At 40.5% G+C, this 26,045-nt stretch overlaps 1 protein-coding gene across 1 annotated transcript; it reads right to left on the reverse strand.

Moving 5' to 3' along the window:
• Nucleotides 1–14,972: 14,972 nt before the first annotated feature.
• On the reverse strand, nucleotides 14,973–25,225 carry LOC134619739 (cell division control protein 42 homolog). Its single transcript, XM_063465571.1, has 6 exons — nucleotides 25,165–25,225; nucleotides 24,979–25,083; nucleotides 18,417–18,489; nucleotides 17,736–17,845; nucleotides 17,359–17,556; nucleotides 14,973–15,311 (listed from the first exon to the last, which is right to left on the reverse strand). Exons 2-6 carry the CDS (start codon nucleotides 25,081–25,083, stop codon nucleotides 15,222–15,224), a joined length of 576 nt encoding a protein of 191 aa, XP_063321641.1. The 5' UTR covers nucleotides 25,165–25,225; the 3' UTR covers nucleotides 14,973–15,221.
• Nucleotides 25,226–26,045: the final 820 nt, after the last annotated feature.

A 26,045-nucleotide genomic window follows, 5' to 3' on the forward strand; every position in this document is an offset into this window, starting at 1 on the left:
TTCCCTCCGTTAGACACCATCTCTGCTCCACCTATCCTGCTCCTCTGAAGCACCAGAAAGAAAAAGTGGAAATGGATTTGATCAGCCCCAACATGTCAACCATATGAGACAACGCACACCACCACAGAGAGGCTGACACATGGAGAAAGCAACAACGATGATGAGATTTGTAGGACGGGGCAGTCTGTGATGGTCTGGAGTTCAGATCTTTTTATCTGCCATATTTCAGCCAATCGTGTGACGTAAAACAGGAAGTTCACTGATAGAAAACTCATTGATCACTTTAATATATTACTGACAGATCTGTTAGACCTGTCTCATCACATATAAGGTGTGCAACTATGCATAGTATTTAGAAGTAATTACTGTGAGCCACAAGCTCAGGGTTCAAACTGCCCTAAATCCTGTTTCAGGCTCTTTTTTCTGCTCTCAGATATGTATGGGGGTGCATATCCCTAATATGGTTGTATAGAACAAAAAGCTTTGACTGTGAGGGGCAACCAATCAAAAAAAGGTTGGCTTAAAAGGGAGTTTGGTATAAAATAGGATTATTTTGAACTATGAATCATGCAAAGCTGCTCCAGTTAAATCCAAGAATTAAAAGATAGAGCTAAAATATGGAGTGTAATAGATCCCCTGTGAATAAATTAGCTATTAACAGGAACATAGCTGTTGTAAGAGAGACATTGAAGAATCCTGAATTGAAATCTATGAGAGAAATTTAATACAGCCAAGATTTTTGTAGAAGTATATCTTCTTTGGGACAAAGTCAGCAAACTTTCTGATAATTCTGTACATGCAGTGTTTATGTCCCAGTCATCTGCGTCATGTTTCAACAGCATGTCCTCCACCTGGGCCTTTCCAACATCCACACCCTGACTGGCTACCAGTGCTGTAAGTGAGAAGCTACATTGGAAACACTCACTCTCTCAGTCCTCAATGACTACTCCCCTTAAAACTTTCTTCTAGATCAGGGATGTCAAACTCATTTTACATCGTGATCCCACGTTAATCTTAAGTGGGCCAGACCAGTGAAACTCTTCTTTCTGTCATTGTACAGAAGTTTAATTGCACATTTAATCCTGGCGAAATCTTAATAAAAGAAAAAGAAGCATAATTACTATGTCACTTTTCTACATGACAGAGAAATGCTGCTGTAGTAAAATAAAGAAATCTGTCAGCATGACTTTTTGGCTTAAATTTTAAGAAATAAATTACTAAAATTACTAAAAGTTCTGGTAGGTTATTGTTGCAACCTTCCTGTAATTCTAAAACTGATAGATAGTGAAAAAAATTGAACTTTTGTGTCATATAATTGTTTATCTATTACTTTATTACTTTGGTGTAGTATCAATAGCCATGGAAGAGGTCTTTATCAGTAGGAAAAGGTGTAAAACTTATGAAAATACAGTTAAAAGTCCATTCCTGGGTCCTTCACATTTTCCAAAGCAGTCCAGCTGTCAGAGTCCTTGTCAGGCCCCTGGGCTTTATGTTTGATGCTGACTTACCAAACCATATCACATTGAGCACCGACCATTCTTGCAGACTGGATATGTTTGTGCCATTGTAAATAGCCTGCATTTGTATAGCGCTATACTTAGTCCCTAAGGACCCCAAAGTGCTTCACACTACATTCAGTCATTCACCCATTCACACAAACATTCACACACTGGTGATGGCAAGCTACATTGTAGCCACAGCTGCCCTGGGGCGCACTGAGAGAGGCGAGGCTGCCAGACACTGGCCACCAGGCCACCAGTCTGACCACCACCAGTAGGCAAACATGGGGTTAGCAGCCTGGGATCGAACCACCGACCTTCTGGTTAGTGGCTGACCTGCTCTGCCAAACATATCCACCTGAGCTACAGCCACCCATGCAACTTTGTAAACAGGAAACACAGGATTGGCTGCTTGTAGAAAATACAGAAGGACAGCAGTGGCAAAAATATAAAACCAGAGACTTTTTTGTCTGCGCTGATGATGAGGTGGAGTATATGGCGGACTGGGACACAAAAAAGGAATGTAAGCTGGAGTCTATCCCAACTGATGTTGCAAGAAATAGGATACACCCCGGACAGACCATCACAGAGGTTATCATGATGATGAAAGTTATAACATTTCATCCTGAGGAGAACATGCACCAAATATTGTGACAGTGCGTCCATCAATTGTTGAGACATCTCAGTTAGAAATGCAAATGTCAAACTGCTGTTGGCGCAAGAGAAAACACGAGAGGATGACCAAAGTCAGGACAGTCTGGGCGACCGACCAGCTGGCATTGCCTTTCGAATGGCTAGGCTACTAGCATGGCTAAGGGCCAGCTTGTGCTAGAAAAAGGGAAGGTTCAAATGCCATTTTGTCTGACCATGTTGGAAAAGAGGTGTTTACAGATGGTTCAAAATGCCACACTTCAAAGTGGAGTGATATGCCAGCTGTGTGGAAAACTCTTATTTAATTTTTTTGCAGATATAGTGGTGCAAACATTAGCAAAAGAGCTTGAGAGCCTTTACCAAACTGGCAGATGGCATTGTAAAGTAAGCTAAGAGATGCCAGATTCTTAAATGATTTCTCAGATTTATAAAGCTGTAAACTACAAAAAAGTCTGCAGAGCGCATCTTCAGGAATTTGTCACACAATTACACAAAGATGGAAATCTTCCAGTTCATCTCTCTGTTCCCACTTGTCCCTTCTTGTCACAGTCAGACTGCTTCCAGTGGCGAGGGAGGGAACAACAGTGAGCAGGGCCGAGAGCCAAAATCCAGTTGTGACAAATAATTTTTGTGCAGTTTTGAGTTGATGCTGACCAAGAAAAACACCAACAACTCCTGTATCATGTTACAGACAAGTGCCATCACTTAATTGGTCTGACAGCCTGCTGCTGTATATATAAATAATATATTTCCCGAGCAGAAGGACAGTGCAAATCTGCAAGAGTTTAGGCAGTAAACACGGCAAATCGCTGCTGCTGCCTCGGTAATTTTCATTATGGTGGACAGGGAGTGTATTGTGCTGCTCAGATACTTTGCCAATGAAGTTTTTTGATGAATTCCCAGCTGCTGCTACTTCGTCTCACTGCCTTTGTGCTGCCTCCTCTCTCGGGTCTCACTCCCTTCTTGAGTCACCTGAAGATAGATGCCCCCTCCACCCTCACTCGCCCACCCACCACCGCCACCACCAGCAAATATGCAAAGTCTGTGCACGTCGGGCTGTGATGTCGACACGCGCCTGGAGGGGTTTGGCGGGATTGCACTGCTCACAAAAACAGGCCTAGGCCACAACATAATACCCCCTCCCCCATCTGACAACACAGACATCCCATAATAAGCATTTGCCTGCCCCCCTCACCCTCCTCGCCACCACCACTTCCTCCTCCTCCTCCTTTCTTCAGCGCTTGGCCTGCCAGTCCATAATAATCACATGGCTAATTCTCCTCCTCTCTCTCTCTCTCTCTCACTCTCAGCCCCTTCCTCCTCCCCCTCCACTAACACCATCATCACTTCCTGTCTTATAGGTTCCTCAAGTGCACAGTATATTATGTCTCTCTAAACGGCAGCCACCGCTGCTCAAAATACCCAGCCTTCCCATCTGTGACGTCTTTGTCGCACTTCGTCAGGCCGGGGTTCCTCTCGCTCTCTTCCTTTCTCCCCCACAGCCTCGCGGAGCTGCAGATCATCACAAACAGATATGATAAACTGTGTATTTATTTGGTTCTAACCACAGAAGGAAAGTTCACCAAAATCAACAAAGGGCTGGAAAAAAAGTCACTCCCACACATCTTTTTTAAATGTCAAGTTCAGTTATACACAATTGTCTTATTGACAGATGTATTATTGTTTATTGTTTTGCCATGTTCGGTAGTGTAGGGCGTAACGCATTACTATAATCACATTACTTTTGCCAGTACTTTTCACCCATCCATCCATCCGTCCAAGTTGGAGCCTATTCTAACCGTCATAGTTTGAGAGGTGGAGTACACCCTGAACAGTATTAACATAAAAGTAAAAAGCAAATAACAACGAAACAAGGTGAACAACGCAAAGGTCAAGTGGGACATCTTTCATTCTTCTAGCTGACAAAACCGACCACCACAATCCATCTCTCTAATCTTTTGATGTGGATCGTAAAACTGGACTGCAGCAGGTTTTACATGCACGATACCAAAGTACACCTTGTTTGTTTGGGGTGAGGCAGGAGGCAGTTTATCTGGCACTTATGTTCTTCAATTACCTGCATGACCCACTTGAGCTTGTGCAACAATTGGTTGACATCAGTTGAAGTGAGAGAGAGGACAAAAATAACAGCGTGATTTACAACTTTTGAGGAGTGATGATTACATTTAATTTACTGCATAAAACCACAACATTTTTTGTCAAGTCCTCTATGAGCTGTTTTTCACCCTCTGTGCTGTCAGCTTTGTAGTAAAACTTAAATATGTTACTGAAAGAAAGATGTTTGTCATCCTTGATAGAAGAAACACAGAAGTAAAGAAGAATAAAAAGAAAATAAAAGAATATGTAAAGTAATACATTACTTAAAAAGTAGAAGATAAAAATGTCTTTTATTGTTTTTGAGTAATGACCTTTAACACTAAACATAAATATACTTTTATATATACTTTAGGGTCAGAGGATCCTCAGCTGGACATCAGGGCCAGAATCGACTTCCCAAAGGGTTTCATCCGGCCCACTGGATGAATATGTGAAATTACAAAGGAGGGCATAAATTTTGGACTTGCAGTTCTTTTCTTAAGATTTCATCACCAGTTTTATAAATGGGGGCTATTAAATGAGAACATTTTCAGAAGGTATTGCACTAGAAGAAGGTGGAACAATTTGAAGGTGTTTTACTGGTCCAGCCTAAAATGGGTTTGACACCTATTTCTGTGCGTGTGTGTGTGTGTGTGTGTGTGTGTGTGTGTGTTCTCATGTTTGCTGAGGAATTTAAATGTCAAACTAAAACTTGGAACAACTGAGAAATGGAAGTCCTCGATGCTGGGACCACAAACACACTGCGACTCAGTCCTATGTTTGCACTTAGATCAAAATGTCAAAGCCATGGTGCAAGGATGTTTGGAGGTATACACACTGATCACTGAGCCAATCAATGGCAGAGCTGCTGATGGGAAATTACTTAAACATTGAGCTCTGACGCTGTACAACAGCTGAAGGAAGAGTCAGTGTCAACGGCACCTTTGCTGTAAATCCGTGAGGTGTCCTGTGTCGAGCGTGATGTCAAACAGGAATGTTATTATTAGGCCAAATTGGATGTTGGTCACAGATGCCGTCTGTGAGGCTTCCTACTGAACCAGGTATCATATGCTGCTCTATTCACATTTCACTGTTTCCCTCTCTTGCAAGAGTCCATGGGATTTTTTTGGCGTTAACTGTGCTATCTGGAAATGTCCCAATGTTTGGGAAGTCCTGAAAAACTGTTAGTCTTAGTGGAGCCTTTAGAAGTCCGATGGAAATTTGATCACCTATTTTGTCAATGCAGAGTGAGACCTTCCACTTGGATGCCGTCCCTTCTAGCATTGACAGTTTATTCTTTGACATTTATGTTTTGGTTATGGGGCTTCTTTCTGCCCCATTTTCAGATCCCTTATAAATATTTACAGATTGTATTCTTTGTTTAGGACCTGCCAGAGAGTTGCTCTGGGAGAAAACTTGGTTTCTAATATTCTCTTCAGATTTTCCAGTCTGCAAAAATAAAACTGAGCAACTCATCAACATAAGTATGAAACTTATAAATACACCTTTGATTCCAGTACTGCTATTCCACAACTCGATTAATCTTTGAATGTAACGTTACAGGTTAATATTACCTCTCTCTACTCACAGAGAAGATTGAGTGGAAAATCAGTGTGTATAAGTGAATATATTCTACAATTCAACAGTATTTAACCAGTCAGGTTTGGCTAGTAGGTCAAATGATACTAACCTATCATATTATGCCATATGATACCTAAACATATTTTTATTCTTTTTTGCAAGCTACATATTCATTGTATAAGACGAAGGAATCAGTGATCGTCACCATGTCAAAATATGACCTCAATGTTTTATGCTGATAGTTTTTTCTTATGTAAAAACAAAAAAGCTATCAGGAAAATAGCAGACGCATTAACATTCACATTAACATGCTCATGAAATGGTTGTCACAGTTTGTAAAAACTGTTTCCATATGGATCAATCAGGCAAGTCATGAAGTCCAATGGGATGTGTTCCAATGCTATATGTGCCACCTGGAGATTGTGGGAGTTTTATGGGAAAAAAATAAAATATACAATATAAAATATAAATTTTTCTGGCACAGAATGTCCAGAAAAATAGGTAAGTATGTGAGAGACCAAGAGGGATCGAGTCAAAGTTAAGTTCCTCAGATCTTCTGCAATTCGGAGAGCACTAAATCCCAATATTTCTGCAATCAACGGCAGGACCAAAGGCAACGCGTTAGCCCAGCGGTATTCATTTTACACTTAGGACATTAAGGTCGAGTGCCAGCCTTGAATTTTGAAAGGAGACTGGGTGGTAGATGAGCTGAATGCAAAAATGTCTTACATTAACGGGATATCAACTAAAGTTGAAGTAGGGCTAGGCTGTACTTTCTTGTAATACCAGTTTGTACCAGGAGATGGTGTAGTGAGACAGGTAAACTTTATATACCAGTTAAGTAAGTAAATAAAACACCTTTTTCTTTATAGTAGCCTGGCGAGGATGTAAAGAGAAATATCAACAGTTATAATAACAATAGCAACATTACATAATGCTGAAAACAAAACAAAACATTACAGTCTGTATATTTAATGCCAGCTGGAACTTCATGAAAAATAAGTAAGTAATTTCTTTTGTAAAGACACATTAAAGAGTGAAAATTTTAAAAAACAAAGCAAAATCTATTAATGCGAGTCACGCCATATATGCGTGATGTCAGATGTGTGTGAGAGGGACTATGTAATAACTGATATTAACTGATCACAACTTCCAGAATCAACAATTGAATGACTGATAAAGACAAACAATATCTTCAGAAAAATCCAATGGACTCAGTGTAATGTCACAAAAACAATTCCTCTCATCACTGGACCAAAATCCTTCTTTTGATAATATGTGAATGATGAGACGCCATCATAAACACCTCATCGTACCATATAATCACAGAGAGTGCTTCACTCTCAGACTGCTGGATTAGCTGTGGTTCCTAGGATATTTAAAAGTAGAATGCGAGGCAGAGCCTTCAGCTTTCAGGCCTTCTTCTATGGAACCAGCTTCCAGTTTGGATTCACAAGGCAGATACTGTCTCTACTTTTAAGATCAGGCTTAAACTTTCCCTTTTGATAAAGCTCATAGTTACGGCTGGATCAGATGACCCTGAACCCTCCCCTGGTTATGCTGATGCAGGCTCAGACTGCTGAGGTACTTTCCATAATACACTTATCATTTCTTCTCTTCTTAATTCTTTTCAATCAATCAAATCAATGAAAACTTTATTTGTATAGCACTTTTCATACAACTTTGCAGCCCAAATTACTTAAAGCAAACACAACAACAGCATAGCCTCTCTCTCTTTCACTTTCTCTCATACGTAAAGACAAAAATCACTGCTGAGCCCATCAGAAACCGAAGAGAGGAAACACTATGAGTGAAGCAAAAACAGAGACCTGTAAACATTAAATAAATAAATATATGATAACAAAGCACAATATATAAGAAAACAGGGTAAAAAACCCCAATTCTGATTATTTCACTCCCCGTGTCATTAATTTGATCTTCCCTCTTCCATAGTTATTGTTATATAGATGACTCCCCCTCTCTTGTTCTGCTGGAGGTTTGTTCCTGTTAAAATGGATTTCTTCCTCCCTGCCATCACCAAGTATTCGTTCATTCTAGTTGCTCTAATAGTTGAGGTTTTCTCTGTAATACTGAAGGGTCTTTGACTGCTGCTGTGAATTAGTGCTGATTTCATTTGATTTGAATTCAATCAAGGGTCACCTTTTGAATATATCCAAACCCCCACACTCCTGGATTAACTAAATTCAGGAGGAAAATGAGGAGCCAAAATATCAAAAACAGGGTAATTACGACTGTATAAACTGACTTCTGGGTGTGAAAGGAGCAAAAGTAAACTTTACAATCAGCCTTGCGCACGCACACACAGGAGCTGCCATTTTATCTTACCTTCTCAAACACATATGCGTGCACTCACTCTCTCTCTCTCTCATGCACTTATTATAAGCTCACACGTCTGCGCAGACACGCACGCCCAACCCCCACACAATCTTCTGCTCAACACACACATACACAAACCCGACACGCTTTCCCTGCAACACTCCCCCAAACACACACATATTTCGCGCGCGCACACTTGTGCACGCCAACACACACCCTGATCCCTTCCCCCCTCCCATTCCATACCAGGGCACGTCGTGACAAAACAAAGAACACCCCATAATAGTCAGAGTCGCACAGTATGCATGGTAACCAGTTATGTCAGAGATGAAGGCAATCTCTGTGTCTGTGTATCTCACTGTATACTGCATATGAACACACACGCACACACACATACAGCAGTGTGTCTGCAGATAGTTCATACAGAAATAAACACACAAACATTCCACAAACCCACATATATACACCTCCCACGCACACACGCACACACACACACACATACACACACACACAAAATTACAGGCCGACGGGTTCGTATCCACACACACACACACACACACACACATGCAGCCGCATGTACACACCCAGACACAGACACACACACCCATAAAAAAGTACACTGCACATAAATAATGACTCACATGAGCAAGAATATGGAGGCACAGACACAAAGAAAGACGCAAGATTTAACATGTGAGCACAAAAACGAGGAAGTATGGAGTAAAGATAAAGAACTAGACACAAAGAAACATGGAAGATGAATTAAAAAACAGGAGACACAAACATGGAAACACAAAATGAAATGCACTGTGGATAGACCAACATGTACTCCATCAAAGAGAAAACGAAACACACCAAATAGAAAGATGTAAAAATAGTGCAAAAATACACCTGAGTGCAGACAAAAATTAGACACACCAACATGAAATCACTATAACACAGACACACATGTTTTTTTGTAACAATAAAATCTGAAGGTAAACACTCAAAATAAAACGATAGAAACACAATATTTGGAAAGATGTACAAAAATACACCAAACTTTATATGCAAACATGATATGGATGAATAAACGTGCACAAGGTATGTGGTTCAATAACACTACAGCACCGATACACTACATGGTATCGCTGGTGTAAGTACAATAAAGAGGCCAAAAAAATTAAATACAAGCACAAAATTTTAACACACACTAAACACTTAGGTAATATTGTTTAAATCACAACCCACGCGTAGGCACAAAGCCCACAGACACACACACACACACACGCACACACACACACGTTGAAACATAAAACTCAAAAACAGAAGCAGCTTTATTGGCATATAATATAAAAATACACACATTACAACACCGAGAATATAACTGTCATCTGAAACCTCTTCAGTTCTTCTTTTATTTCTATTTTGTCAGATGAAGGGACTTTTAATAGCTCGTTTGAACCGACTATAACAGCGACTATTTAATTAGCTGTGGTTCGCACCGCGCTTGAGAACGATCTGTTTTACCTCCTTGTTATCAATAAGACCCTTTGAAATGTGCTAATTTCAACCTTGTTCGTTACTCTCTAAGCAGTTCAAAGAGTGATGTATGGTTGACACAAAAGCCAAAAGCACACCTGGACTTTGCACTGGACACACCACTGGGAACCAACGCAGCAGTGACAATAAGAAACAATAATATAAACAATAAGAAATGGTCAGTGGGGAGAAATAAAAACACGCGGCGTCCCTCTATTTCACAATCTGATCCACCCTGCGCTCCTGACATCCAGATTCAAAATGTTTAGATTTATGTTTTATGTTTTAAGTCTTCTGATTGGCTGCCCCTCGGAAATCCAAGATTTCCCTCTTTATAACTTCATCTAAACATAAAACTGAGTGTTCAGATCAGTTTCAAGCCTGAGTTTTTGGCCTTGTGCATACACTGACCTCACTATTAGAAACTTTAGTCATGTTGTAACAATGTACACATCACTCACCTCTCTTAGCTATATTTTGCATGGTGTAAATGAACCTGACAAACCACAAACAGTGCTGGTTTCCTTCAACAAAAGTGTCGACTGTGTGCAAGTTTATCATGAGTCTTGTGGTTTTTTCTTTACATTCAGCAGTAAACGGACGTTATGTTTCTCCTCCTCCTCTTTTATGTATCTATGTTTAAACAAACCGTGTGTGTGTGTGTGTTTGTGCGTGTGTGTGTGCGTGTGTGCATGGCTGCACATGTGCGTCCACAGAGAGAAGAAGAAGAAGAAAAAAAAAAACAAAAAACAGGCAGAGGTCAGGTTTCTATCCCATGATGCAACTCTCTCTCTCTCTCTCTCTCTCCCCTCCTTGTTCTCCATGCTGGTTGCCCATAGCAACACACTTATAATGAGGTCAGATGGACATCCAATAATATTCACCAGCCACACTACCAAGCAGTAGCGGCAGTGAGAGAGGCACTTTGGGACAGACAGCAGTCAAAGTGTCAGAGGCAAGATGGCCGCCACACAAATGCAATAAATCATCAAGTTCTTCAAAGTAAAAGTGAAACTGATCCGGAGACAGTTTGATGTGGGTTTTCACTTTCATCGGGACTTAAATTCTCTGAAAATGGGAAAAAAAAAAGTTTGGATGAGAAGTTGCTGTGTTTACAAAATATGAACAAAAACTTCAGAATACCTGAAGAAGAAAGGCAGCGCTCACTGTACAACCCAGCTAAAGTCAAAAGTGATGTGCAAATTATTAATTTAAAAAATATTTGATTTTATTTTACCTACAACGATACTGAGCTGCAGTTATTCCACTCACAAAAACTTGGTTTTAGTTATCAAAGTTAAAAAGATAAACGATCAATTGTCAGTAAATTTAAGGTCTACTAATTTTTTCAGCTCTGTTTGTATTAGAGTAGCTTTGGATGGCCTACAAAAATAATCCTTATTTATCGTCTCAGTTCATCTATTTTGTTGTATGAAACAAGCTGTTGCAGAACTTCCCCTTTAAGACAAATCTCTTATGAATGGTTGCTATTTACAAACAGAGAGTTCTATCCAATGTTCGAGTCCAATATTGGTCACAGTTAGCTGATCTATTCAGTTCAGTTCTGGTTTATTTTGTGATATCTGCACAATTACAAAATACTTTTCTAGTCTTACATTTAACCACACATTCCTGGTTCCTGGGCTTTCTGTGTGGAGTTTGCATGTTCTCCGCATGCTTGTGTGGGTATTTTGGCTTCCTCCCACAGTCCAAGGACATGCACGGGTTAGGTTAGTTGCTCATTCTAAGGTGGCCATGAATGTGATGTAGATAAAGTGTTTGAAGTGTACAGAATAACACGCGGGATGAATGTGTGGTTAAAATGTGACTAAATGTGACTATATAAATGCAAATACATCTACTTTGGAGAATATCAAGGCAGATACAGGGAAAACATGCAAACTCTGCACAGAAACCACTGCAATGCTGTGCTATCCCAGAGAAGATCAAAGTCATGTATCGCCATTACACATGAAAAATTCATACTGGTGGATTCTGTCATGAATCGCTGTGTGCAGGCAAGAGATTGGACTCAAAATACAGGACTCGCAACATGGGAATCAACTCAAAAAGGCAGTTTATTGTAGATTCAGGAAAATGATACAACTAATGATGAACTGAACTAGACTGGGAAAATATAACCTAAAGTTCCACAGAGAGACACACAAAGGATCACACAGCATGAGGGACGACATGACACGGAACAGAGGGGGACGCTGATATAAATACACAGAAGGTAACAAGGGCAGTGGAAGCACACGGGGAACACAGCCGAGGACAATTACACATGACAGAGCGGGGAGGACACGAAACTGAAAATGCTGATGCCAAGACGCGGACCTTAAACATAACACAGAAAGTACACAGAGATAGCCGAGAGAGGCAGAGAGGGAGAACACGATGGAAAGAGGAAAACACGGGACACAAGGAGTGGAAGCAAAGCACAGTAACTCAAATCACTACATCCACGGTCACACCGAGGGAGACACAGAGGACAACACAGGGGGGGAATCTAATAAACAATACTGAACAGAAAACTTAGGGATCTTAAGAATACAAATGAACTTAATACAGAATGTCAAAACTCAAAACATCAGGTCAGAAGTCCTGGGACCATGACAGTTTCCTTATATAACAGCAGGTGGGTGGGGTTTCTAAGACTTTCATTGACATCATACAGAGCCAAGAGTAGAAAAAATGCCTAAAATTGACAGTTTAGACAAGTCTGAAGTCTGACCTTTTGGTTCTCTCGAGCTGCTGGTATATACACCAACCTCTGACCAGGAGCATCCATCACTGTAAAGGTATGAGACGAGTAATAAGGCAAATCATACTAGGTCGGCCTAAGTTAAATGTTTCACTGTAATTCTAATATGAAGACTAGCTCTAAATAAAAACATTGCTGTCATTTAGTTTCATGGTGTACAGAAGTCTAGCACGTCCACAAACAAATGAAATGCTAGCAAATCTGACAAAGCCCATTATCATTTTGATTAAACCTGAACTAAAAAAAAAATCAGTAAACAAACTGATCAGAAGCACATAAAAGCTCAGGTATGAAGGGCTTTTATCTCTTTTTTCATTCTTTTGATCTCTGTTTTTATGGTTACATTGTATACTATACTTAATAGCATCTAAATTAAAGTGATGCACTCACATTGCAATGTAAAAATTCTAAGCAACATTTTTTTTTAAAAACACCAAATAATAACTTTGTCTTCTGTAAAGCACTTTGGTGCACAGGTGAGTGCACAAAGGGGAAAATGAGGTGGCACCAGCCTTAAGGTAAGAAAAAGGGCCATGCACTAGAGGGGATAAAAAATCTCCAGCGTTAGAAGTCTACAAAGGTAGCCCCCTTCACCTCCATGCTGGCAGCTACTCATATTCATCAGGTGATACTCTGAGATCGCTCTGCCTCTCTGTAATCTTGCTGCATGTTTGCAAATGTATTAACTTTGTCCTTATTAACTACAGACAAAGAAAGATACCAAACTTAGTTTCCACACATTGTTGCAGCTTCCACATGAAGTCTCATCGTTGTAATACTTTCCTGTAAATGACAGTTTTTTCACCAGTCTCTGTCCCTTACATTTATTTACAACTGCAATACAGCTCCCTCTTGCCAAAGGACTGATATGAGCCAGAGCAAAGTTTGCTGAGTCAAAGCAGTGCAGACTCACTGTTGTCACTCCTCTTGACATATTGTTGCATCTTATTGATGTTGGTTTGCAGGCCATCTCTGACCCTCAGGCCGTATTTAGCCCCTGTATCATATAAAGCCATTAATATCATGTACATTATTCTGCATGATAAGTACTTTTACTCCAGATACTTTAAATGGATTTAAATGAGTATGAATTCATCTTTTACCACTTTGCAAACTACCTGCTGTGAAATCACTTTTTATTTATTATCATCTGCACAACAAGGACACATTTCTGCATATAAGCCTGAAAACCAACATTTTATATACAGATTTTCTACTTTTTCTATTTCCTCACTTTTTTAAAACTCTCACTTGAAAGTTTTTCAGTGAATAAAAATCTGCATTTTTTTTATGTGTATGGGATTGTGTTCAGGTTATTTTTATCCAGAGGTGTAACTGCATATAACAATGTATTAAATGAGATCTGATAAATGGCCTTTAAGCTCATTTGAGTGGTTTATGTCTCGAACATGATGAGGGTAGAGCTCTACATAAGACAACTGTAAACATGTTGCTCTGCAGTTTGTATCAGTGATCACTGTGGTTAGAAACTGTTGCGAAAGGATGATGACTCAAGTTTTTATATGAGCTGAGAGGACTCGAACACAAAGACCTCAAAGGCTCAGACAAAAGACACAAAGACGCACGGAGAAAAGGCTGATGGGAGAAGGCATTGAAGAAGAGGATGAGAGTAGGAGAGAGAGATCGGGCTGTGCTGTGAATGGAGGGCTAATTAATTTTTTCTTTTCCATCTGGTTCACGCCTGGCTGCTGCTGTTAGTCAGACAAAGGAGCGAGCGGGTCTCAGCCTCCATGCCATGTTGGTCTGAAGGATCCATTTTAGTCTGCCAATCAAAATGAACCCAGGTCATTTACATACCAGAGCAACCAGGGCTCACTGAAAACCTGTGGAGCAGCTCCCCCTAGAGTTCTGTGAGTGGACACTGCATCTGCTCTGCAGACGTAAACCACGTGTCCACTCTCATGTAGGGAACATTTGATCTGCAGATTGAATTAAACACATTTCAAATGTTTACTTATAATCAGTAAATTAATTCAGACATTATTAGAGAGGAACTTTAAAAAAAATAACCTTTTTCATTTTTAATAAAAGAAAATGTAATGACATAGTGATGAAAAATACATGATGATCAAAGCTCTAGGCCAAATTAACTCTCAGTCTGTTGGTCAGAAAGGAGAAAGCCTGACTTTTATTTAGGCAGGAAAAAGTTCAAGAACCCTGATTTAACAGCTCCCAGAGACAAAAGCAGGGATGTGTGTCTGGATGTATCTCATGTATCGAGTATTAAATGCGTCAAATGTATTAAGCACTTTTAAATGTTTAGCTCTAATCAGGAACTGAATTCAGATAATTTAAGAGAGGCTTTACAATGTACAGTTTAAAGGATTCAAGGATTCTTTATTGTCATTCACCACAAAGAAAACACGACTCAGTTCTCTAACAATCAAAAATAGTAACCAGCCAACTAAAAATATAATCATTTATATATGAAATAAACAAGTAAATAAATATAATAAAAAATTATTACCTATTAAATCATTTAAAATGTATATTGTGCTTTTAGAGATGTGGAAGTTTAGCACAGTTCAACATTGTCACAGTATCCAGAAAAGCAGCAATTCTTCGGCCTCACCAGGATGCTGTGCAGCCTCCATCCCAAATGGAGGAGGGAAAACGGTCCATAGCAGGCAAAAGATTACTGCTGTAAAACTGTTAATTCTCTTCCTAACTTAATGATTCCGGGTCCACCTCCTTTTCTTCCTCCTAAACCCTCTTTTCCTCTTCTACTTCTCCTTCTACTTTTCCATTTATAGCAGAACACAGAAGTAAGTGGATTTTTTATCTGTAGGATTTAGAGTTGCCAGGATGGCCTCTTCAAACACCTTCTTCACTCCTTCCTGTAAACGAGACAGAAAGAGACACTCAAATTTAACAAGAGGTGGAGGAGCTATCAGATCAAAAGAGATCTATTTCCTGTTTTCCTAGCAGAGTATCAAGATAAACAGGAAATATTGTGAATATAAACTGTTTCTTTTGATACTCTACAAGGAAAATCTAAGATGTGAGAAATCATGATGGTCTCTGCAGTCCTGCTGACGTGCCTCTGCGCCTCTGGGCTGGCGGACTGGGGAGGTGGCTCCCCTGTTTGCCACAGACTGTTCCTTCCTTGAAATGCACTGGTCAAACCTCAGATTCAGGAAGAGAAAGGCAGTTTTTATCCTGGTCCTTGAACACACTGCATCAAGTATTTATCCTCTGAACATATTCAAAGGTGCGTGGCAGTTTTATATTGTAAGGTAGAGACCTGACAATAATACAAAGAAAACAGAGAAATACAAAGTACATAGAATACAAAGAAAACCCCAACAGTCATTTGACCCCCTATGAGCAAGCACTTTGATGACAGTTAGAAGGAAAAACTCCCTTTTAACAGGAAGAAACCTTCAGCAGAACCAGGGTCAGGGAGGGGCGGGGCCATCTGCCTTGGCCAATTGGGGTGAGAGAAGGAAGACAGGACAAAAGACATGTTGTGGAAGAGAGACAGAGATTAATAATAACTAATTATTCAATCCAGAGAGGCATATAAACCCATAGTGAGTGAAGAAGAAACACTAAATGCATCATGGGAATCCCCCAGCACCCTCGACCTATTGTAGTGTAACTAAGAGGGGTTTCAAGGTCACCTGATCCACCACTAACTATATGCTTTAGCAAAAAGGAAAGTTTGAAGCCTAATCTTAAAAGTAGAGATATTGTCTGTCTCCCGAATCCAAACTGGAAGCTGGTTCCACAGAAGAGGGGCCTGAAAACTGAAGGCTCTGCCTCCCATCCTACCTTTAAATACTCTAGGAACAACAAGTAAGCCTGCAGTGTGAGAGTGAAGTGCTCTAATAGGGTGATATGGTACTACAAGGTCATTAAGATAAGATGGGGCCTGATTATTTAAGACCTTGTATGTGAGGAGCAGGATTTTGAATTCAGTTCTGGATTTAACAGGAAGCCAATGAAGGGAAGCCAATACAGGAGAAATATGCTCTCTCTTTCTAGTCCCTGCAGCAAGAGTACTGAAGCCTTCTCAGGGAGTTTAGGACATCCTGATAGTAACGAATTACTGTAGTCTAGCCTAGAAGTAATACATGCATGAACTAGTTTTTCAGTGTCACTCTGAGAAAGGTTCTGTTCATAATTGTTATTAATTTTTATGCACAGAGGGTTTCCTCTTTCTCTGCTGAGGATGCTTTGGTTCTTTTGGTTTCACTGCATGATAAACTGCAGCTCGCAACTAAGGCCATGGTTCTCAGTTAGAAATGGGAGAGGAGCTGCTGCCTAAGAACAGGGGTGAGGCGAGTGGAGCAGGAGGCTGGCAGACTGATTTGTAGGGCAGTGGCTGCAGATGCAAGCAGTGGAAATGAGCTTCCCCTGTAGGGTCTGGGCTCACCCACAGAGAGGGGATGCCAAAGCCTTCTGGGTGAGGTGCTGCGGGTATTAGAGTCATAGAGCACTCAGGCCAGTATTTTACTCAAATATGTTGAGCCATACTTAAAAATTTTGTTATGATCTTTAATTTTTGTTATTTGTAATTTTTTTTATCTTATTTATTTAGTTTATGTTGCAATTTTAAACATTATGCTCGGTAAATTCACCATGCTTTGCTGATCTATTCTGTTTTAAGTTGGTAGATGTCGTATAATGGGCGCATGTTCACCATGTGGTGATTCTTTTAGATATATCAGGAGTATGTAACCAGGACTCCAAACAGAGATGTTTTGTAGTTATTTTTTACTTTCACTAGGTTTTGACACGTGGCTTTTGATGCCTTTTTATTAAGTGTAAAGATTTCCTGTGACTCTGTGAGTAATGATGATGCTCACATTTCTTTTATTCTTATTGCCCAAAATGTATGGATACCAAGACACCAGCAGACTTATTTTTCTCTCTCTGTACCTGAGTCCGAGCCGAACACTCCATGTATTTAACGGCCTTCAGCTGATGAGCCAGTTCCTCTCCACTCTCAAAGGTCAGGGCTTGTTTTTTCTTCTTGATCAGCTGCTCCAGGGTGTTCTTGTCATTTCTCAGATCCACCTGAGTCCCAACCAGCAGGAATGGCGTCTTTGGACAGCAGCGTAAAATCTCTGGCACCCACTGTCAAAAGACAAGCTAAAGGTTTGATGCGGTTTCACTGCAACCCTAACGATCTCTGCTCTGTGTGTGTTTATCCTCAGAGTTTGGCTCATTATATTTTAAGTTATGGAAGTAATTAAAGTGAAGAACATGAATGAGCATCAAATTAGAAATAAAACACACAAACCATCTAAACGAACCTTGTCTGTGACGTTCTCAAAGGTTGAGGGTGATACGACAGAGAAACAGACAAGGAAGACGTCGGTGCCGGTGTACGTGTTAAGTCGTATGTTATCGTAGTCCTCCTGACCTGCAGAGGCAGACACACAAAAAAGATCAGCAACAAACAGTGCAACCAAAGCAAGGTAAATTTAATCAGTTATCTCCGGGGCTGAATAATGAAGCTGGTGTGAAAGTGAAAAAAGAAACACTGCAGTTCCTTTAATATCCACCTGGGGCTAAATCCACATGTTAACATGTCCAACTTTACAGCAGAAATAATTACATTCTCAACCTGACACAAGACACGGTTTTATTCTCTATGGTGGGTAATGTTTTTCTAAATCACCCATCAAGATGCTGGTGAGGCTTAAAGCTAGTGGCATGGCTGCTTTGATTGACAGCTGTTGCCAGATAACTGTTTGTATTTCATAAGTGCTGCAGTCCAAAAATAAAGATTTCATAAGGAACTTTTTTCTGGAGATTTTCACCTTGTTTTGATTGAAAGGTTGAAGACAGTGTAGCAAGATTTCAAATTTCTATAGGATCCTATCCATCACCAGCAGCTCAGAACATTACAGGAAATACTGCTACTACTATAAATATGCTACAGCTGTTGCTATTAGTATCTGTTTTGTTTCAGTTTATGTGTATTTTTTTACCTGAAGTGTCACACAGTTGCAGACAGAACTTCTCGTCATTGATCATCACTGTCATCACACAGGTAGCAAACGACTGGAAGGCAGAAGGCAAGGAGTGAGGAAACAGAAAGAAAAAGAAAGTAAACCTGTGAAAAACTTTGATTGCAGGTGTACTCCAAACAAAACTGGAAGTAGACATCTGGACTAGTTAAACCCCTAAACGAGTGTCGTCGCAGTTAGTCTGTGGAGCTGAACCAAAGCAGTGTAGTTGCAGTGTTAAACATGCAAATGTAAAAATATTACACTGCTGAAACAAAACATGTTTGTGGATGTTGACAGAATAAACTGGTGAAATCTGACCAAGTTTTGTTTAAGTGCCATAAATAGATGAAAAGTTTCCCACTCTTATTAAACCTTAAAGGTGCTCATACGTTCCACACACTCACATAAATGCGTCAGAGTGAGTTGGAGGTTCATCATCTTGACAAAGGACACCCATGAACTAGAGGAGCCAGAGATTGAATCGCTGACCTTTCGTTTTGACAGAACTGTAAGTAGATCTTGAGCAGTGTTGGATCAGATACTCAGTGGTCTGCAACCTGCCAGGTCTTTAGCACAAAGTCACTATAATAACTGAGCATATAGTGTAAGAATATAGCTGTCGAGAGGGAGCAGACAGCAGGGTTCTCCCTCTGTATGACAAGCCTGGCAGCACTCCAGCTCGTACTGATCTCCAGCAGATCCTCTAAATTCAAAGCTATAGCTGTTACGTTATACTGGCTCTTCTGTTCTATTCAATTCAATTTATGTAACACTGGTCACAACAACAGTGTGCTCAGGGCTTCAGTGAGGCCTGTGTCGAGTAAAGGGGACATGTCGAAATGAAGCCCGTGGCTGGGCTCGTATCATTTCTCAGAATGTCATAGACCAAAGATAAATGAGGCCGTTTCTCTGAAATGACGTGACTGCTGCGTTCTGTGATGTGAGCTGTTGAAAAGACAGAAATTAATTTTCTGTGTGAACTGGATCTGAGGTGACTCTGAGGATTATCACGATCTTGCACAAAAAAATATCAGCATATACGGAACATTTTGACATGATATCAATAATGACATAAGTCTTAAATCAGTCTCAAAGAGGATGGTTAGTGAGGGGTGAGTGTGTATGTATATATTTATATTATACAGGACCTCATATGGGTATTCTGCAATTGATACATCAATACGTTTATATAGCGACTGTTATGTAGACCACATGTATTATCATGGCAGGGCTGCTGTACAACAAATGACCAGTAGATGTCAGTACTTCCAAATGAGCCGTTGAACGGTGTGACGGGGTGCCCAATCCCAGTCCTCGAGAGCTACTGTCCTGCACCTTTTAGATCCATCCCTACTCCAACACAGATGAAACAAATGGTTGGATTACCTCTTCAGCATGCCATCGAGTTTGGCAAAGGCCTGATAACAAGCCATTCATCTGATTCAAGTGTGTCAGAACAAAGATGCATCTAAAAGCTGCAGGACGGTAGCTCTCGAGGACTGGAGTTGGACAGCCCTGCTCTAGGAGAAGCAATCTGCCGGAAAGATTTGACACATTCACAGGGCTTCATCACATCATCACTACACTTTATACTGCAAGAGGCCCTGCAACACTACAGAGAAAACTGAACCCCCCACCAAAAAAAAAAAAAAAATCTGATGACCTATGAGCAAGAGCTTTGGAGACACTGGGAAGGAAATACTCTGTTTAAATAGGTAGAAACCTCAGGCAGAACCAGGCTCAGTGAGATGCAGAGATTAATAATAACTAATGATTACCCTCTTAAGCACCCATGTCCCCAGATACGAGGGCAAAAGGGAGGAGACCGCATTGGGTGCTTAAGAGGTTAAATGCAGAGTGGTGCAAAAACAAATAGTGGGTGACAAAGCTGACTAAAGGAGAACTACTCGATGCATGATGAGATCTATCACAGATCTACTGAAGGAGGTTTCAAGGTCACCGGCTCGAGCCCAAACTATACGATTTGCAAGAAAGAAAAGGAAACCTGACTGTGCTCAAAACTTTTGTCTGCGTAGGGCAACCCATCAGAAGGCGATGGCATAAAAATATGATAGCAATAGACACGAAGTCAATTCATACATTGGTCACATGCCAACATCGTGGTCACGCACAGCCTAAATGTTCTGACTGCTACTTCCTTTAGATTGACATCCTTGGCTGAAAGGCTCTCTTTAGTGGTTTTGGTGGGAACTGAACATCGAGTGAGTTAGATTTTTTTAGTGAGAGGTAAGAACGCACCACTGTAAACTAAAGAGATGTTTTGTGTTACCAAAACAAAAGCTTTGCAGTGAAATGAATTCCATTGACCAATCCTTTGATCATTATCATCTTGTTTTCAAGATAACTGCCAGCAGATCAAACGGGTTTTTCTGGAGCGACAATTTTCACTTATTATGGTTACTAAAACTAAAAAAACAAACACAGAAACCAAAAGTACAGTACTGTGATTTTGGCTTTGACTTCCAAATGGTAGCACTTCTAGTTTTAAGGCATTTCAATTTGTCGTCCACATTTTTGGTTATCTTGCAGGCGCATCGAAAAGAACTGGAGGAAAACATACGTGTACACTAGAGCATGTTTTTAAATGTATTTATATGTACTCCTTCTCAACTGTATGCTACGTTTTAGTTATGGCGTGAAACAACAGTCAGAAATACTCTGGAAAAACAATATTACAGGTGACCTGTTTTCTTACTGCGGTGGTTATTTGTTAGCTGAGTGACAGGAAACACCACCACAAGAGCCAGCACTGGCATGAAACAGCTCAACACAAAGCAAAGATTAAAGAAAGTATGCAGGGCACAGCTGGGAGATTAGAGAGGACACTCTGGTTATTCAACTTAAGGCCTGATGACTTAAAGGTTTAAGATACAACTACAGCACTGACATCAAGTTGTTAGATAGTTAATAACAACAGGAAGATAGAGGCAGGAACAAGATGGTGCATATTTATACAATCAATGAGGCAATAAGCAATAAAGAGTGGCAGTGATGTAGTAGCTCATCCAGCTAACAGTCCATCACAATTCACAGGTTATTGCCCAGGTAACGAATGTGACCTTGACACTGAGCACAATTTAGGTGAAGAGCCGTAAGGTGAACACTGTGTTTGTTTTTGTCAAGGTAAGGCTGTGTGGCAAGAAGGAAGAAGGAAAGAACTCAAAATCATTCTTAAGCCCCTTTTCCATTAGTACCTACTTGTGTTTTCAGGGTTTTTCCTGTAGGTCATAGTACCTGGTACCAGCTTGTTGGGTCTGTGTTTCCACATGCCCCGCTAGTTTAGAGACTTATTCTCGTGAAGGAAAAACACAAGGCAACAGCGGTCGATCGATTTACTTGCGCAAGGGAGGCCTCGTCGGTATCTCAGGAACGCACTTCGAATCCTACCACAAAATGACCCTGACCTCCGCTCGCTGCCTTTTATTAGGAAAAACAGTTACAAGTTTGCACAAGCACCTCCCCTCATAAACCCCCCCTTGGTTACAAAGACAAGGCACTGTGTGTGTGTCATGGGGGTGCATTTGTGTGTCCTCCTGCTGACCAAAAGGGTCATAAAAGCAGGAAGCTTACAACACAATGAAACAGATCTGTCAGATAGGATGTCTTGATGCATTCTCAATCATCCAGGAAAGTAATTCTCCAAAAGTTGAATCTGTTCATCTGGACGTAGCGTTTTGTGGGAGATAGGATGTATCTACAATAAAACCTCCCCCAGCACAGAGTGGTTGGAGAGGTGGTCAGGATCAAAGGAATGGCTTTGATCCTACTGCTTGAACTAAGACTTTACAAATTTAAGAAACACAATGACAACATTCAACAATTAGACTTAACAAGCTACTTTTTAAATACCTACTCCATGGGGTTTTGGGCAATCCAAGGCGACCTGAAAATGTGACGTCAGAAGACTGCATGTCACCAAAAAACAACATTGTGGTTCTCGAGTCTAAAAAAAAGCCACAGACTGTGCAGCAGGTAGATCGTTGCCTCGACGTCCGCCTTTTTTGTGGCGTTTGTGTCGCATATTAAAGGTAGAAAAGCCAAATGGCTGCTCTCTGGGACTTCTAGTGCTAATCACATCGTGAGACTCTCAGCGCGTTGCTTTAATAACCCCACGCGCATTAGGTGGTACTCCACTGTAATGGAAAACGAGGCGAGTCGTGCCGTGTCGAGCCGATACAAATAGGTACTAATGGAAAAAGAGCTTTAGTGCTGTTGCTTTAACAGAATACAAAAGGCCAACACAGAAGCAGGGCAGGAAAAGGGAAACCGAAAACTCTGAAACACGGAGCAGGGAGACACAGGACCATGAAGGAGGACGTGACAAAGGACAGGGGGAGACAAAAAATACTTACAAGATAACGAGGGGAGAGGAAACAAGTAGGAGCACAGCTGAGGGAAACTAACATAATGATTTGGGAGGAAGTCGTCATGGTCCTGCATCTTTGACCCAGTGTTTTGAGTTTGTGTGCTCGTGATTTATTCTTTTGGATTTAAGATGTGATCTGTGTTCAAGTTCATGCTTGTGAGTATTATATTATTTCCTAGTGCTTTTCAGTTTTGTTTTCTATGGTCTTCAGATGACAGTTTCCTTTCTCTTCCAGTCTGTCCTAGTTTCATCTCTGTGTTTTGTGTCTCATGTATGATGTCAGTCTTCTCTCCGTGTTGGTTTCCCTTCTGTCTTTGCGTTCTTCTGTTTCCGTGTTCTATAACATCTCGTTTTATTTTGATAGTCTTTCGTCTCATGTGCTTTATGTTCAGTTTTGCCCAAGGCGTCTCCACTCTGCCCTCATCTCCTCTTGTGTATTTAACCCCTCATTTTGTTTCTGTTCTTTGTTTTGTCCTCCCTTGTCACGCATTTTCTAAGAAGCATTCTTTGCTTTAAAATATAAAAAAAAAAAAAAAAATCTTTTTGGCCCTTTCAATAAAGAGTGACAAAGAGAAAGGAAAGAAATGCACCAAAGAGCTGTGGGTCAGACTCCAAACCAGGCTGGCCACTTCCTGCCACTCAGCACAGGTCACCTGCTCATCCCAGTGATCTAAACCGGCACCCCTGACCTGCTTTTTTGATGCATTTTTGTAAGCGCTTATAAATAATAAAACAGTTTTTTGAGTTTTATATCTTCAGTGTCCTTCAGTTTTGGTCCCATTCCTGCCCGCCACACAGTGAACCTTGATGGAAGTTAAACTAAACACAGGACACAGAGAACAAAACACAGACTGACCTATTCGCCCATTCGTTCATTTTCATTGCTGACACTGGATTGCCCAATCAAATCTCCTAATGCGACCGGTGTTGTGCCAAAAAGTGATTGTCTGCCAAAAACTGATTTCTGGTACTTTCCAAAAACAGATTGCTCCTATTTAAACTGCTATAAATAACTTGTTGGTCTATAATATGTGAAACATATGTCAAATGTATCCCACACGAATTATATCAAGTCATCTTGAGCCACAAACAACATTCCTGTAACAAGGTAGAAGCCACAATCAGTTTTTGGCAGTGATTTTTATATATCCTTTATTCATGCAGTTAAAAAAAAATCTTGCTGACATTAAAAATGTCTTTTGTAAGAGTAATCTGGCCAAGACGACAGCAGAAACTGCAACAAATATTACAATAGTTCTGTAAACATATTTTAAGTGGACAAAAAGGACTGAATTGGTTATAATGTAAGTACAATAACACAGAGTTATAAAGATACATAAAAAACAGGCAATTTTTAAATTTTATATATAACCCCTTTGTAAACCCTGTTCACCGAACTCTATTTACCAATATACGTAAAGATATTACACATAAAAAACACACAGAAACATTGGAAATCAGTTTTTGGCAGGTGATCACTTTTTGGCACAACACTGTCCCTTCGCCCACCTGTGCGCTCACGCAGCTTAAGTTTCAGTGTTGAAGAAGTGGTGAAAAGCTGAGGGACAATGTTAGCTGTCAGGGTGCTGATGAACATTGTTACCAGTAAAAACTAGAAAAGAGACCTCACAGTCACAGGAGGCTGCTGCTGCTGCTAGCACCAGCTGTGGAGAAGTGAGGAAGAGACAGAGGAAGATGAAATTCATGTGTTAAGAAAATAGATGGAGGGACAATTAGGAAGGGAGAGATTTCAGGTAAAACCAATGGCTACTCTGACCACGAGTCATTGCTAATAGCGAAAGTGTAACTTTGACGGATATAATACAGTTGACAATCACTTAATCAACAAAAAACAAAAAACAAATTTCCCACGTGTGGGACTAATAAAGGTTATCTTATCTTATCTTATCTTAAAAATGATCTCCAGTCCAGCCCTGTGTCAGCATTACAATGACTGCACAGAGCCTTGCTTTCACTCTTCTACCTGCAGAGATTACATAGTTACAACCATTTACCACTTCCTGTGTGACAGGATGGAGCCAAACACCGAGTATTCCAGAGAACACCCTTAAGTTAATAACAAGCTGGCTTTTGAGCCGTTTCACAGCTGGTGAATGGAAGCCACTTGACTCTGTGCTGTTTTCGGATACTCACCGTGGGGAAATCTCCACAGGGAAGCTCGTCAGTTGTGAAGGAATTGAGCAGGCAGGTCTTTCCTGCTTCATAGTCACCCACCACCACACATTTAATGTATTTCATCTGAGGAAAAGGAAGACACAGAATTAAAGAAATAAAAAGGACGATATCAGGAAATAACACCTCTTTTCCACTAGCACTTACTCGGCTCGGCGCGACTCGCCTCGACTCGACAGTGATGGATCAAACAATACTGAAGCATCGGTGCATGTGTCAAACACAGACCTCGCACCGGTGCGCGTATGGCTTTAAGACAAATCACGTGACTGAAACTAGGAGGACGATAGGAGCGTGTTAACAGTGCCGTTTGTGTGTTTACGGGTTTCACTCGTCATGAATGAATTCCAGCGATATCTGTCGGATGTCACCTTGGCCGCAAAATGCGACACAAACTTCGTCTTCTTTATTATTAATAATAAACCGTAAAGCCTGTCGTATCCCCTCACACACAGATACACATGAACTCCTACTTTTACAAGCACGTATTAGTCATTCCTATTATTTTGTTCTACTCAGTGTTATTCTATTTTGTCCAGTTAGAACTTTATCATCACTTGGTTAACTAAACAGGATTACTCATCGTTTGCTGTCCACATGTCAAAGTGAATGAACATAGACTTCAGTCTGTCTCCAGGTTCCCTGCAATGACTTTTTAAATCCAGCAGATGTCGCTGTTGAGCGATTCACCGAAACAGTGTCAACAGCAAGCAGAAGATTAGTTTGTCATATCCTCCCGAGAATAACAGCCTTTTCATTTATGTCCTCTGTAATCGACATTAGTTTTGACATATCTTTTCTATTGACTTATTTGCTCTCTGGGTACTCTGGGTTTCTGTAACAGTCTCAAGATGTGAGTAACCCAAGTTACATCGCTAGACTTAACCCTCTAGTCCTATTTGAGTTAATATTCTCTAATCTACAAAAATGTATCCTTAGGCGATTCAGAGATTCATGTAAATGGCCTCCTTGACTCCCTCCTCAAACCAGCGTTCCTCCCTGTCCAGAGTGTGTAAATCCTCATCATG

This window comes from Pelmatolapia mariae, linkage group LG22 (genome assembly GCF_036321145.2).
Source record: "Pelmatolapia mariae isolate MD_Pm_ZW linkage group LG22, Pm_UMD_F_2, whole genome shotgun sequence".
Classification (NCBI taxonomy): Eukaryota; Metazoa; Chordata; class Actinopteri; order Cichliformes; family Cichlidae; genus Pelmatolapia; species Pelmatolapia mariae.

What these genes read in the sequence shown, in the direction of transcription:
- LOC134619739 (XM_063465571.1), bottom strand. Translation starts at nt 25,083, where the DNA reads ATGAAATACATTAAATGTGTGGTGGTGGGTGACTATGAAGCAGGAAAG. An exon ending in GCAACTGTGTGACACTTCAG is followed by an intron (nt 17,846 to 18,416) that starts GTAAAAAAATAC and finishes CTGCCTCTGCAG; the next exon opens with GTCAGGAGGACTACGATAAC. An exon ending in AGTGTTCGGCTCGGACTCAG is followed by an intron (nt 15,312 to 17,358) that starts GTACAGAGAGAG and finishes TCTCGTTTACAG; the next exon opens with GAAGGAGTGAAGAAGGTGTT.